General features: G+C 48.6%; 6 protein-coding genes and 1 non-coding gene across 7 annotated transcripts; 4 read left to right on the top strand and 3 right to left on the bottom strand.

Moving 5' to 3' along the window:
• The first annotated feature begins 663 nt into the window (after positions 1 to 663).
• On the top strand, positions 664 to 1,519 carry BKA67DRAFT_697270 (uncharacterized protein). Its single transcript, XM_046109370.1, has 2 exons — positions 664 to 770; positions 835 to 1,519. The coding sequence occupies exons 1-2, from the start codon at positions 698 to 700 to the stop codon at positions 1,083 to 1,085; spliced, it is 324 nt and encodes a 107-aa protein (XP_045950800.1). The 5' UTR covers positions 664 to 697; the 3' UTR covers positions 1,086 to 1,519.
• Positions 1,520 to 1,594: 75 nt separating this feature from the next.
• On the bottom strand, positions 1,595 to 2,707 carry BKA67DRAFT_665481 (uncharacterized protein; the record flags this gene model as incomplete). The annotated part of the gene is made up of 2 exons (XM_046108560.1): positions 1,595 to 2,364; positions 2,449 to 2,707. The coding sequence occupies 2 exons, from the start codon at positions 2,705 to 2,707 to the stop codon at positions 1,595 to 1,597; spliced, it is 1,029 nt and encodes a 342-aa protein (XP_045950799.1).
• A 1,013-nt stretch (positions 2,708 to 3,720) lies between these two features.
• On the bottom strand, positions 3,721 to 4,614 carry BKA67DRAFT_588743 (uncharacterized protein). Its single transcript, XM_046104387.1, has one exon. It carries the CDS (start codon positions 4,386 to 4,388, stop codon positions 4,158 to 4,160), a length of 231 nt encoding a protein of 76 aa, XP_045950798.1. The 5' UTR covers positions 4,389 to 4,614; the 3' UTR covers positions 3,721 to 4,157.
• A 512-nt stretch (positions 4,615 to 5,126) lies between these two features.
• BKA67DRAFT_528935 (uncharacterized protein) lies at positions 5,127 to 6,476 on the bottom strand (the record flags this gene model as incomplete). The annotated part of the gene is made up of 1 exon (XM_046098993.1): positions 5,127 to 6,476. One exon carries the CDS (start codon positions 6,474 to 6,476, stop codon positions 5,127 to 5,129), a length of 1,350 nt encoding a protein of 449 aa, XP_045950797.1.
• A 1,047-nt stretch (positions 6,477 to 7,523) lies between these two features.
• Positions 7,524 to 9,107, top strand: BKA67DRAFT_596340 (WD repeat-containing protein; the record flags this gene model as incomplete). Its single annotated transcript, XM_046105290.1, has 2 exons — positions 7,524 to 8,028; positions 8,086 to 9,107. The coding sequence occupies 2 exons, from the start codon at positions 7,524 to 7,526 to the stop codon at positions 9,105 to 9,107; spliced, it is 1,527 nt and encodes a 508-aa protein (XP_045950796.1).
• Positions 9,108 to 10,402: 1,295 nt separating this feature from the next.
• BKA67DRAFT_542633 (CAP domain-containing protein) lies at positions 10,403 to 11,113 on the top strand (the record flags this gene model as incomplete). The annotated part of the gene is made up of 3 exons (XM_046101141.1): positions 10,403 to 10,701; positions 10,802 to 10,920; positions 10,989 to 11,113. 3 exons carry the CDS (start codon positions 10,403 to 10,405, stop codon positions 11,111 to 11,113), a joined length of 543 nt encoding a protein of 180 aa, XP_045950795.1.
• Positions 11,114 to 11,670: 557 nt separating this feature from the next.
• BKA67DRAFT_t199 lies at positions 11,671 to 11,771 on the top strand. Its single transcript has one exon. It is a non-coding gene; the product is annotated as a tRNA-Arg (tRNA).
• The last annotated feature ends 350 nt before the right edge of the window (positions 11,772 to 12,121 follow it).

Genomic DNA, 12,121 nt, shown 5'->3' with positions numbered 1-12,121 from the left:
GTCCGCGAGAGCCCCCCACAGTGGACGATCCACTAACCTTAAGAAACTCCAAACTTACCCGAAAACTATGTCGCAGGATTGGCAGGCAATCGCAAAAGGACTCTCAATGCTAACACAGAGCTCGGCCAAGTTATGTGACATGATTTATCTTAAACACATCATCGTCATCTTTGTTGCGCTGGGGGTGGGGGGTTTAACCAAATTTATCTGTATCTGGTAAGACTTCTTCCAGCCAAACATCATTTTCAGCAGCAAGTAATGGCTAATATCTTCTTGTAAGCCACAAGCGCTACTTTCAGCAACTCGGTCACCCAGGAACGTATCCACAAACCGTTCATGATGCAGCACGGGCGCCTCAGGCTACATCGGCGGGCAATTTCTACACGAACTGGCTCAGGACAAACAGTTTTCTATCTCAGCACTTGTTCGTAAAGATGCCGATACCAAAGCCGTCATCGCCAAGTACCCAGGCATCAAAATCATTGCTGGCGACCTGGATGCATCTGATGTGATTAAAGATGTAGTTTCGGAAGCTGACATAGTACTGCGTACGCCCCTAGGATCTGAGGAGTGTTCTATACAGATCATTTCAGTGACTAACATGATATACCTAGATCTTGCACATAATAAACTGTGGTAACGAATATATACCCTGAGATTACCAACGTTCTATTGACGGTGGGCCCACTGTTTTTGAATGTCACACAAACACATGAGGAGCGTGGAGAGAATTGTAGAGACGCTGTTGTCTAGAGATTCACCAAAACATGGTAGGTGTTCTTTGCCTGGTAATGTTGAAGGAATTACATCAAGCTGATAAGGCGTAACATCCAGTCTACTACATTCAGATTTCAGGAGCATCTGTATTGGTGGCTGGAGAACTTGCTTCCAAATCTTTCGTGCCATGGTCACCATCAGATGCTACATTCGATGACTATGAGGGTGCTACAAAGCTTCGTGAGCTTATCAGAGCTTATCCTTCCAGGGCTGTTGACAACTACATCCTAGAGTTGGCCGCCGAATTCCAATCTGTGCAAACGGCTCTCATATTCCCGCCTGTCATTTACGGACAAGGTCAAGGATAGAAGAGACACCGGTGGTACACTAGGTTTTGAAAATGGTTTTTATGTAGCTCCTACAATATTCACCAACGCGAAGCCTTCGATGCGCATGTGGCACGAGGAGATCTTTGGTTCCTGTTGTGGCTATTGCGAAGTTTTCGGAAGAGAGTGAGGCCATTCATCTCGCGAACGATACTACCTATGGGCTTGGAGCCGCCGTATTCACAAGAGATCTCGAGCGGGCCCACCACGTGGCTGCCGAGATCCAGGCTGGAATGGTTTGGATAAATAGTAGCCAAGATTACGATCCACGTGTGCCTTTCCGTGGTGTCAAGCAAAGTGGTATTGGCCGAGAGTTGGGCGAGGCTGGACTAGAGACTTCCTCACAAATTAAAGCTGTGCATGTTAATATGGGCAATAGGCTCTGATCGAGACTTCAGTAGTAGGATCGAACACACACTTTAATAATTGGATAATTCTGTACTTCTCTACAGTGCTCCCGATATCTTAGTGATAGACATGTGTACATGGCACTACTTGTGGCCTGCTCGATCTGTGGTGCCTAAGGATGCTCGGAGAGTTTTCCACGCCTCTTCAACGTGCTGTGGCAGGTCTACGTGCGCAATAAAACCTTTTCCATGAGGTCCGTAGCCTTTGGAATCATCTCGTAGGCGTGGAATCTCGCCCATCACGAGGTCTGCAAATCGCGCCATATCCCACAAGTCATGAACACTTGAAGCAGTCATGGCCGACGTGTCAAACGATAAGAGACTGAGTGGGTCGACATTGGCACAGCCCATGGCAAGACTGTCTACCAATTGGACCCGCGGTACAAATGTCGGCCAGCAGGTGATCCGAGGTTTTGTTTTTGGGTCATGTTCGTACAGCTTTTCAAACGATGCTGCTGTGCGCCGACACATCGTCGGGTCCTGAGCCACAATGATGGAGCGAGGATTACTGATGGCGTGCTCTTCCAGGAGCTTTTTGGACAAGGACGCGTTGGCACCACAATTTGTCGATTTATCCTCAATCAAGACCTTGATAGTTTCTGTCTTGTCACTGTCGGGAGATGATTCTAACATGCTTAGGCTGCTGTTGCCGTCGGCAGCTAGCCCAAAGAACTGTTCAAATATAGCTTGTAAGACTCGGGCCTCCGGCTGTCCTTGTACCCTGTCAGAGATACCCTTGAATTTGGGGTGACGCGACACTGCTTTATGAATATGATGCGTCGAATGCCCAATGCCACCACACAAAACAAGGACGACATGGTTATTCGCAATAGTGCCTTGCTGCAATTGAGTTCCTGTTTGGTGAGAACATTAGTTGCCGATCGTGATCTTGGTGTGCCCGCAAATCACTGCATTTTACCGATGACCCGCTCACCTACCTCTTTCTTTTTGGAGTTGCTGAACCGCTGAAAACACTGCTTCAGCAGTGTATAGAGCAGCTGATGCACAAAAGACGATGACATCAGTCTCAGCAGAGACTTGGCCTGCAGGCACGGGTTGCAGCTGATCTATCAAATCAGCAGCATTGCGTATTTGCTCGCCAGCCAGAAAGGACGAGACAGCATTGATCGCCGAGACCAACGAACTCATCCTCTTCGTCAATGACAATTCCTGGATCATTGAGTGGTTCGTGGACATCGTTCCTCAGAGAGCGAGGTTTATGAATGTCCAAACCGAAGATGGCTGTTCTCGCATAACGCTCTAGGTTAGTTGGCAAAGTAATCCGGGACTGACGAGCAAGCATGTGGCTGCAGTCTGTCTCAATGTACGGATCCGTAACAGTTGGAACGACTTGCAACTGCGCTAGGATGGTTAGGGATTTGGCGGCTTCATAGGCGTCTAGGGCACAGCTGTCAACTGACAACCGTTGACGCGACGCCACTTCTATCGACTGGGAATCCATAAATGACGCAGGGGCTTCTCGCGGTCGCTGCCTTTGCTTTTGATGGGTTGATTACTGATGCAGGATTAAGCATTTTAGAATGCGGCTTTGTGATTTAAGAGCATCTCACCCGGAGAAGACATGGCCATCGTTGAGTTATTGGGACACTACTCTAGGTTCGTTCAACCTAGCCGATCATCACCGCAAAGACGAATATCTTGTACCTTTTCATAAAGCCTCCGAAGACAGTATCGAGATCGTATTGATTCACTGCCGGACATTGTCTATTGTATATTTGTGCGCATAGTCCTCCGGCTATCTTATAACCGTCACTACACCCTTACGAATACGCTTCGAACATATTCACAGCATCCAATGCCATTCTCTTATGTTCGACGTACTCCCACCCTGTCATCTTCACTGCCTCGATTCGTTCAAATTTCGGCCAACCAGACGGCGTTTTGCTATCAGGTAAATAACCTACCCGCTGTCCCTTCCTTGATAATATTCCTTCAATCAGAATATGCCTGGTGCAAGATGTCGGCAGCCCGCTGAGGCACATCAAACTCTTTGCCGCGACGACAAGAAGCCTCTATCTATCGAAGATGTCCAAATGGCCAGTTGTAAGAACATGTAACCGTGCTACATCTCGCACGTCGACATAGTGACCATCCATACGTAGCAGGCCCGGCGGGAAGTTCCTGCCCAGATAGAACCTGTCAGATGAACTCGCAAGTCATTGCGATCCTCTCTGGCGACTTGGGAAGGAAAAGCGGCGGCCCTGAGACCCAACTGTGGATATGTCAGTTCCAGTACCAAGCTCATTATGGAAAGATGCAGAACATATGTCTGACATAATGATAGTCTTAAAACCAGGCTTCTTCTCTTCGGCCAGTTTCCAAAAAAGCACGTTCCGCTTTCACCTTGCCCAGCGTGTAAATCATCAATCCACCTGCCTCTCCACCGTGCTGGTATCTCGACGCTCTTGTCATGCTAGCCGTCTTCTTTGAATGGCCTATCTTCAAATTACGTGACAACAGTAGCAATTGACGACATTCAAATGAAGCTCTTGACTGTAGGGTCCTGGAGGGCCGACTCGACGATGGACAGAGTTCCCGCTGTCCGCTGTCGCTGTCGCTGTCGAAGTTATACGTTCTACGTCTGTATCCATGACTGACACGGGTGTTACCAGATGGGCAATAACAGTTACACCTTCGAGAACTGGGTCGAAAGCTCAACTGTGATTGGAGGCAGCTCTACAATGTTTAGTAATCTCTCACTCACGTATGCCGGCAACGCCTCGAATAGACCATTTACAGACTTGCGTGGTAATACAATATCTTGGACGCTATAGCCTGCTCCCAAGAGTGCTGCAATAGTTTGGCAGGCGATATAGCTATTTGCACCAGTAACCAAGACCATACTTTTTGAAGACATGGCGATTGAAAGATTGGGAAATCGAACATGTATGATCGCTGGTCAACGCAGGCAAGTAGCCATCCTTGGACCATGGTTTGGCGCTTGTATATCTGCTAGTCTAGAGTCGAATGATGATGCTGAAAATCTCCACATACTACTGCGCCTTTGGTTTTTGTTGGTGGGGGGGGGGGTTGCATATTAGATGTACCATGCAAGCACTCTTTACACAACCGGATTACTAATAAGCGCATCCACGGTATTAATACCATATCCAAAGCGCAACATCGTCCATGAACGGCCGCGTAATTCCGTATTGTTAGGATTTGACGGCCACAATTTTCTCACCTGCCCAGTACCAACATCCGACACAGAATCGATAAAGTACTATATTGCGCTAAGTACGGCGCAACGCGATTAGGTAACCTCTGTAGTATCTCCCCAAAGGCTAAACTAGGTGATTCAGACCAAGGTTAGGGAGGGTTTGTATAATTAATCCTTCATTGAACATCAGCGGGACAAGAGATTCTCGCAGGATTTAGCCAGATTCTTTGCGAGCCTGGCAAAGGTACGGAGTCCGACTCTCCCCGCTCTAGATCATGAGTTTAGATAAAACGGATCGAATGGCAAGAAACAGAATTCGAGAACAATCCACAATGCCAGAGATTCGTCTGATTCAAATTCTCAGACTGAGCGAAGATGCCGTGAAACTTCAAAATATCTATTGATTGGCGTGTTTCCCATTGGCTCAGCTCTATTCTACTGTTGTTGTAGTCGCGTATAATCAATGTCGGCATCTCTCTGTTCGATGGAGACATCGATCTTACTGTGCCAGTATCTTATGCGATTTCGCACGGATTGCTCGTATGCAGGCATGGTCATGAGTGCTTTGGCGAAAAGACCATGACTGCCAGTTGATAGGTCCTGAGTCTGGTTGTAGGCCTTGTTCAGGACGGAGGCCGTGCCTTCGTCAAAGTACAGCCCAGAATGGCTCATCTCTTCCAAGAGATCCATCATACTGGAGATGTCGCCGTACCTACCATATTGAATGTCCAGAAGCTCATTGTAGAATGGGGTCGAGACGCCCAAGACGAAGGATTCCAGGCCAAGCTCCTTAATTCGAGGTAGGACTGATAGGGCCAGTGGCGATGGTGTGGCAAAGGCATTATCGAGGCGTCGAAGACCAAACAACAGGAACGATGGGTATAACGGGCCGTAGATGTAGAGGTTTAGCTTTGGGTCCCCCCTCAATGCGTCTGTAGTGCTCTCTGAAGAAGCCCCATCCTCCCGAGATAGCTGGGTTGCGAGCTGTGCTCGAGACTGGCGGTTCCTGGCATTCCTTCCCTTTGTTTTGCTGCCAGATGTTTGTTGGATGGTTCCATTTCGCAAGCCAAGCCTTTCCGGGTACGAGAACACCTCCTTCTCCATGACGTCCCAAAGTTCAAAATCACTCTTGGCCATGGCCATCAGAGCCTCGACACGATTTTGTTCAGGAAGTCTCTTGGAGTCCACCTCAACCATGCGCAAGAAAGTGTTCTGAGGTGTCTGCCATTCCGCCTCGGCGTTGTCGGATCCCTTCTTGGCTGATTTGCTGCCGTCTCTGGATGAGTAGGTGGTTGAGTGATCGGGGTTGAGTAGCTCGAAAGCTCGACTGGCGGCGGCTCGCAAGGATGGAGGGAATCTCAGAAGGGCCTTTTCCTTGTCTTTGGCAGCGACGGCAAATTGAGGTGCAGAGATTGCTTTTCCATAAATTCCTTCGCCGGTAGCATCAACTGTGGCAGCTTCCAGAATCAGATTGGTGGCTCGTCTTGTAACTTCGCCGGGCGGCTGGCCGTCTGCTTGTAGTCTCGGCTTTAGGCCTCGATTTGCGATATCAGTAAAGATGCGATCAAAGGTCTGTCGTTCTGTAGGTGTGATGGTGCCTTTGGTTTCTTCGACTAAAGGCACATGCACATCGTCGCCCGGGCGGCCGCTTGCAAAGGGAATATCATTGTCGCCTCTCCGCCGACGGGATGGTGTCGCATGCAAGGCCCGGGACACAGAAGGGAGATGGCGGCTTCGAAGGATGGTTCGAGTTTGGTATAGGAAGAGTAAAGGGGGGTTCGACATGGTTGCCAGCGTTGGGAACTATGATGGTTGAAGGGAGGTAGAAAGAAGAGACTGATGAAGAAGGTTGAGCTGAGCAGAGACGACCTTTGCGACAAAACCGTACCGGGAGGGACCTGGACCTTCGCCTGACCGAAAAAGTTCAGTTGCTTTCAATCGTCTGCAGTTTCTTATCGATAGAAGCTCTGCGACAGCAAGTCCCCTGGAAACCCGGGCGATTGAAAACAACGACAGGCGGGCTGGCGGCTAGCTACAGAGAGGTTAGCGCTATACCTCCAGGGGATTCCGCATGCGTCCGGCCACGCGGAAGACGAAATCAGCCGGACATGGGCCACTTGGTCTCACCGCGAAGGCTCTGGTTTCGGCTGACGCAAAACTGCATAGCACAATCTTAAAACTTAACACAAGTAGAACAGTATTATTGCGATTGGTGACCAAACATAATGATATATATATTTAAGTCCCTTAAAGTCGTTATCATGTTGTGTTACTATAATACATACGGAAGGGTGCTACGAAATACGAGTGTCCGGTTTATTTTTGTCCCCCTGCGGGGCGGTATGTGCTGATGAGTTACAAGTACACTGCACTTAAGCTAGTTGTTAATTAACTGAACGCGATGGCGCACCGAGCTCGCGACGACGCGCTTTCTTTTCTGGTACTAGACTAGGTTAGACTAACTAGACTTAGGGGTGATGATGTTGCTGCAGTTATTCCCACTGAGGCGCGTCAGGCCTTGCAATCCGCGAAAACACCAAGCAAAGATAGAACGGCGCCATTTCGTTTGCTGGTTTTGCGTCGCGATTGCGGATACACCTTCCCTCCAGCTTTTACGGGCATTTGCTTTCCCGATAAGCTGGCGAAACTGCACTGTCTTGCTCAATTGGATTCATATCTGAAGCGACCGTTGGATACTTGGATCTTTATTTGCAAACTGTCTGGTCTTCCTCAATACTGTATCGTCCGACGACGACAACAGTCCAATCGTGCATCGTTGTGCTTCTTGTATCACTCTACTCAATCTATCAGACCCCGCATTCAATTAAACTCATGGCTCCTGGAGGAATCAGCTCCTTCGAGGCTCGCAGGAGAGAAAATGCTGCTGCCAACAAAGCACTTCTCGCCGAGTCTCAAGCCGCCGGCCAGAAGATAAAAAGGGCAGCAAAACCGCCGCCGAAACCAGTTGCACCCAGGAAGAGGACACGCGCAGAACCCGCTCAGCGCACCCGTGTTATGCCCACCCGGCAGAGTGCTCGACTGTCTGGAGCCTCGACCGAAATCAAACTCGAGTCTTTAAAAACCGAGGCCGAGATCAGGGATGCAGACAGGCCAGCCAAGCGCGCGCGCATGACTGATGACCTCGACTTATCCAAGGTCACGCTCGAAGGGACACGCTGGGTCAATGGCGATGCCCTAGCGAACTTCAGTCAGGGTGCTCAGCCCTATGTGAGAACATTTACCGAAGATGACGTGAAGGATACAGATGATGAGAAACTCAAGACCATTCGTAATAGTATGGGAGATCTGGAGATATACGATGGTTGGTTACCGAATGGCACGTAGCTTCATATCCCCCTGAACAGCTCTAGTGCAGTCCTCTAACCTTCTGCAGACATCAAAATCACGAAAGAGCGGATATACTCTTTGACGTTCCACCCCATACGAGACAAGCCTATTGTCCTTGCTGGTGATAAGATTGGCATCATGGGTGTGTTTGATGCTTCTCAAGACAAGCCAGAATATGACGACGACGAAGATCAGGATGTCCCGCTACCTGAGGTCTCTGCCTTCGCGACTCATGCCAGAACCATCTCCTCCATCATTGTGCCACAGGTTGACCACAACTCCGTCTTTACCGCGTCATACGATTCAACCATTCGTTGTCTTGACCTGTCGAAGCAGATGAGTACGACGATATGGGCCCCAAATGATGAGGATACCGACTTGGCCATTACGTGCGTAGACATGTCCACCGAGCAGAAGGATGTCTTGGTATTTTCTACCATGCAGGGTTCCATAGGGAGGCTCGACCGACGCTCCAAGGAGAAGCCTGAGATCTGGAACTTGACAGACAACAAGATTGGCGGTTTCTCCCTCAACCCGTTATCCCCTCATCTCGTGGCAACCGCTTCATTGGATCGCACACTGAAGATTTGGGACTTGCGCATGATTAAGGGCAAGGCAGAGATGCGTCACCCTACACTGCTTGGGGAGCATGCATCCCGTCTGTCAGTCTCTCATGCCTCTTGGAATAGGAGCGGCCACATTGCAACTTCATCATATGATGACACAGTCAAAATCTATGACTTCGCGAAAGCAATCAAGTGGAAAGCGGGTCACGAGATACCTGATGCCGATATGGAGCCCGTAAGACAGATACGTCACAACAACCAGACAGGTCGATGGGTGACTATTCTGAAACCTCAATGGCAGCTAAACCCCACTGACGGTGTGGAGAAGTTTGCTATAGCCAACATGAACCGATTTGTCGACATCTATGATAGTGAGGGCAAACAACTTGCACAACTTAGTGGCGACGGCATTACTGCCGTGCCTGCCGTGGCAGTACTTCACCCAACATGCAACTGGGTAGCTGGTGGCACTGGCAGTGGGAAATTATGTCTTTGGATGTAGATATCACTCGAAGGAAGAGCAAAGCCATAAGACACCACCCGACACTTCCCGGCACCTTCACGTGTCGCACTGTCAAAAGCATAGCGTCATGAGAACAAAGTTCATCATGATCGGCTGTATTACTCCGAGCGTATCGTGATCGTGATCTGTTGGAATCGCCGACGACCAAGGAACTTTTGCGCCGGCTGAGCGGCTGAAATATCTGACAATACTCGGAAGTGTGCTATCGAGTCATGAACATCAAGAGTAGCGCACTTGAACCAATGACCGTTAGGAAGCATGTTACCATTCCTGGAGGAAAGATTCAGATGTGTTCGAGATATTCGTCATCCAATCCAAGTCCCAATGAGATGGAACGTTTTTTATTGGACAGAATATTTCTAAGGCTTCGAAGCATGCAAGCTTTTCCCGAAATTATATGAGAATATGGCAGGGATCTTGGAAGGACCGTTTGTTGTCTCGGGCAGTCAGCACAATTCTATAGACTAGTAGAGACCGCTGACGCAAGGGGACAGAAACTCCGTCCACAAGAGGCCATCCCATACTCGTGGCGACTGTTTTGGGAAACGCATCGTGGCAACAACGTGTTTGACGAGTCAGGCTTGTCCCGCAATCCATCAACTGCACCCATTTAGGCAATGAATGGAACGAGGCATGTCTTACTCTGACCCCAGATTTCTGGAGCCCGGGAGGCGTTAATGTTGGCTAGTCATCATTTTTGACACCTCTGGCATTTTTGACACCTCTGGCATTGTTGACAGGACGACTCAAGGTGAGAGGAATGCCAGTCGCGATTCATGAAACACGCCGCAAGGACACGGTAGAGCTATACTGTCCTGACAGAATCTGCGATATCTAGTGGACCATGATGCCGGGAGAGGCGAAAAGCAATCATCGCCGATGTCTCGACTATCACGAGTAGTAAGCCGCGAACCTTATTATTACCTCATTTGGCCCGCAACAACCACGAGTGAATAGGGTCATCTCCGAATGGTTAAGCCGACAAGTAAATGTTTCAAAAGCTTAGTGCAGTCCCTGACAGCTGTATGTCTCATGGGGATTTTTGTCCAGATCAAAATGGTATCAAGAGTGCATTCCATGAACGACAAGTATATAATGCAGCGATGCTGCCGCCGAAGTTGGGATATCTTTTGTACAAGCTCAACAACATCTCACCAGCATCTCCAGCTTCAAGCATTATCCTCAATTTTAATCGACTCAATACTTTTCTCTACCCATATTAATTTTCTCCCATATTAATCAACTTTTCAACCGGTACCATGAAGAGCGTGATCATGCCCTTGTTTGTACTCGGCCAAATGCTGTACGCCAACGGACAGGTCACGAACGAACCCCCCGAGGGGTTCGTCGAGAAGAGAGCCACACAGCCTGCAACTCTTACATTGGACCAAGCTGTTGCGGTTAAAGTCCAGAATAACCAGCGCTTGACCAAGAACTTGAAAAGCCTCATCTGGGACGACGCCTTGGCCGCGAATGCGCAACAGTGGGCGAACTACCTTGCTTCCATCAACAATCTAATGCACTCAACATCCGATCAACGCCCCAACCAAGGCGAGAACTTGGCCTATTCTTAGTATGTATCCCGTACTTTGCTGGTCTTCTTTCTCCTTGTTATACCTTTTTTTTAATCATAAGATCTGTGAACATGCAACTAATATTTCTCCACAATATAGTAATTCCAACGGCGTCACTTACCCATTGACGCAAGGCGCCCAAGGTTGGGTAGCCGAGGTCTCCAACTATCATAACGAGATCATTCCTCAAGGCAACTTCGCCTCATATGGCCACTACAGTAGGTTCTTTTTCGATTCCAGAAGTTCAAACACCCTTGAGGTGATACTGACAAATATCCTCCTTCAGCTCAAGTCATGTGGTCGTCCACAAACAGGATTGGCATGGCCAACGCTACGGCTGCCAACGGCGGTGTCTACATCGTTGCCAGATACTCGCCCCCTGGGAACTACGTCGGATACAGACCTTACTAGGTATCCAGGATTCTGTGAGCTGGGAAGACAGGCTATTCCTCGAATAATGAGTGATGAGATGGGTTGACAGTGGGTTGAGATACGTATATGGTTCATGATTACATGATTCCGAGTCTTGACGACATTTGTAGAGAATGAACGGGTGTTTTCCTACTATTATGTATGTTGATTTACACAGCATCAACTATCTTTTAGCAGCCGGTAATGCTATAGCTCAATTGTATTTATTTATTATTACTTTAATCAGATGTTGCGACGCACGGTCTAGAACAGTATTTTTATTGCGCTGGTTCAAGTGTGATCTTGTGAGCTTCACAGTTCTGCATAACACGAAGTCCACGAGTCCTTTGTCTGACTTATACATCAGGATATTCTATCCGTCACCGACCGTAATTATAAGGTGGATATCACTGTTGTCACCTAACAGACGGAATGACTCCGGATTCCAAAAAGCACACTATTCTTCTAGGATGATTCATCGTGAGCAGGTCCCTGACCCTTTCCACATCCCCACAATCGCCCACACAAGTGTCAGTAGACCCCCCCATCATCACCAAGGTCTGTTGGCAGAATTGGCATTGCGTCTGACTACGAAGCTACTCGTTTGGGTAATCAGTACGACATCAGGAGATTCTGGGTTCGATCCCCAGGCAGACCTATAGTGATTCTTTTTGACCTTCCTCTTTTTCTTCTTGTTATTTCTCATTCTTGGTACGCACGTTGCATGTGTAGAAGGGATCATGCACAGTGCTATGTGTGAATATTACAAAAATCACACTTGGTGTTCAACAACGAATGGATACGGGAGTTCCAGACGATCGATTGATATCTGTTCATAGGCAGTTTGCAGTATATCACTCATATGCACATGGTGGAATAGCAGAAGCGCGGCTCTAGACAGCTTCAATGCCACATCGAGCCAAGGAGCCGCCGCGAACGCGCGAGGTCGCAAACCCACCTCAAGTATCATTACGAAATATCACATATTGACCAGCAATCCAGGGCCCG

Source organism: Truncatella angustata, assembly GCF_020726525.1.
Source record: "Truncatella angustata strain MPI-SDFR-AT-0073 chromosome Unknown BKA67scaffold_15, whole genome shotgun sequence".
Classification (NCBI taxonomy): Eukaryota; Fungi; Ascomycota; class Sordariomycetes; order Amphisphaeriales; family Sporocadaceae; genus Truncatella; species Truncatella angustata.
The sequence above is the reverse complement of the archived record's forward strand: the minus strand, read 5'-3'. Positions and strand labels throughout refer to the sequence as shown.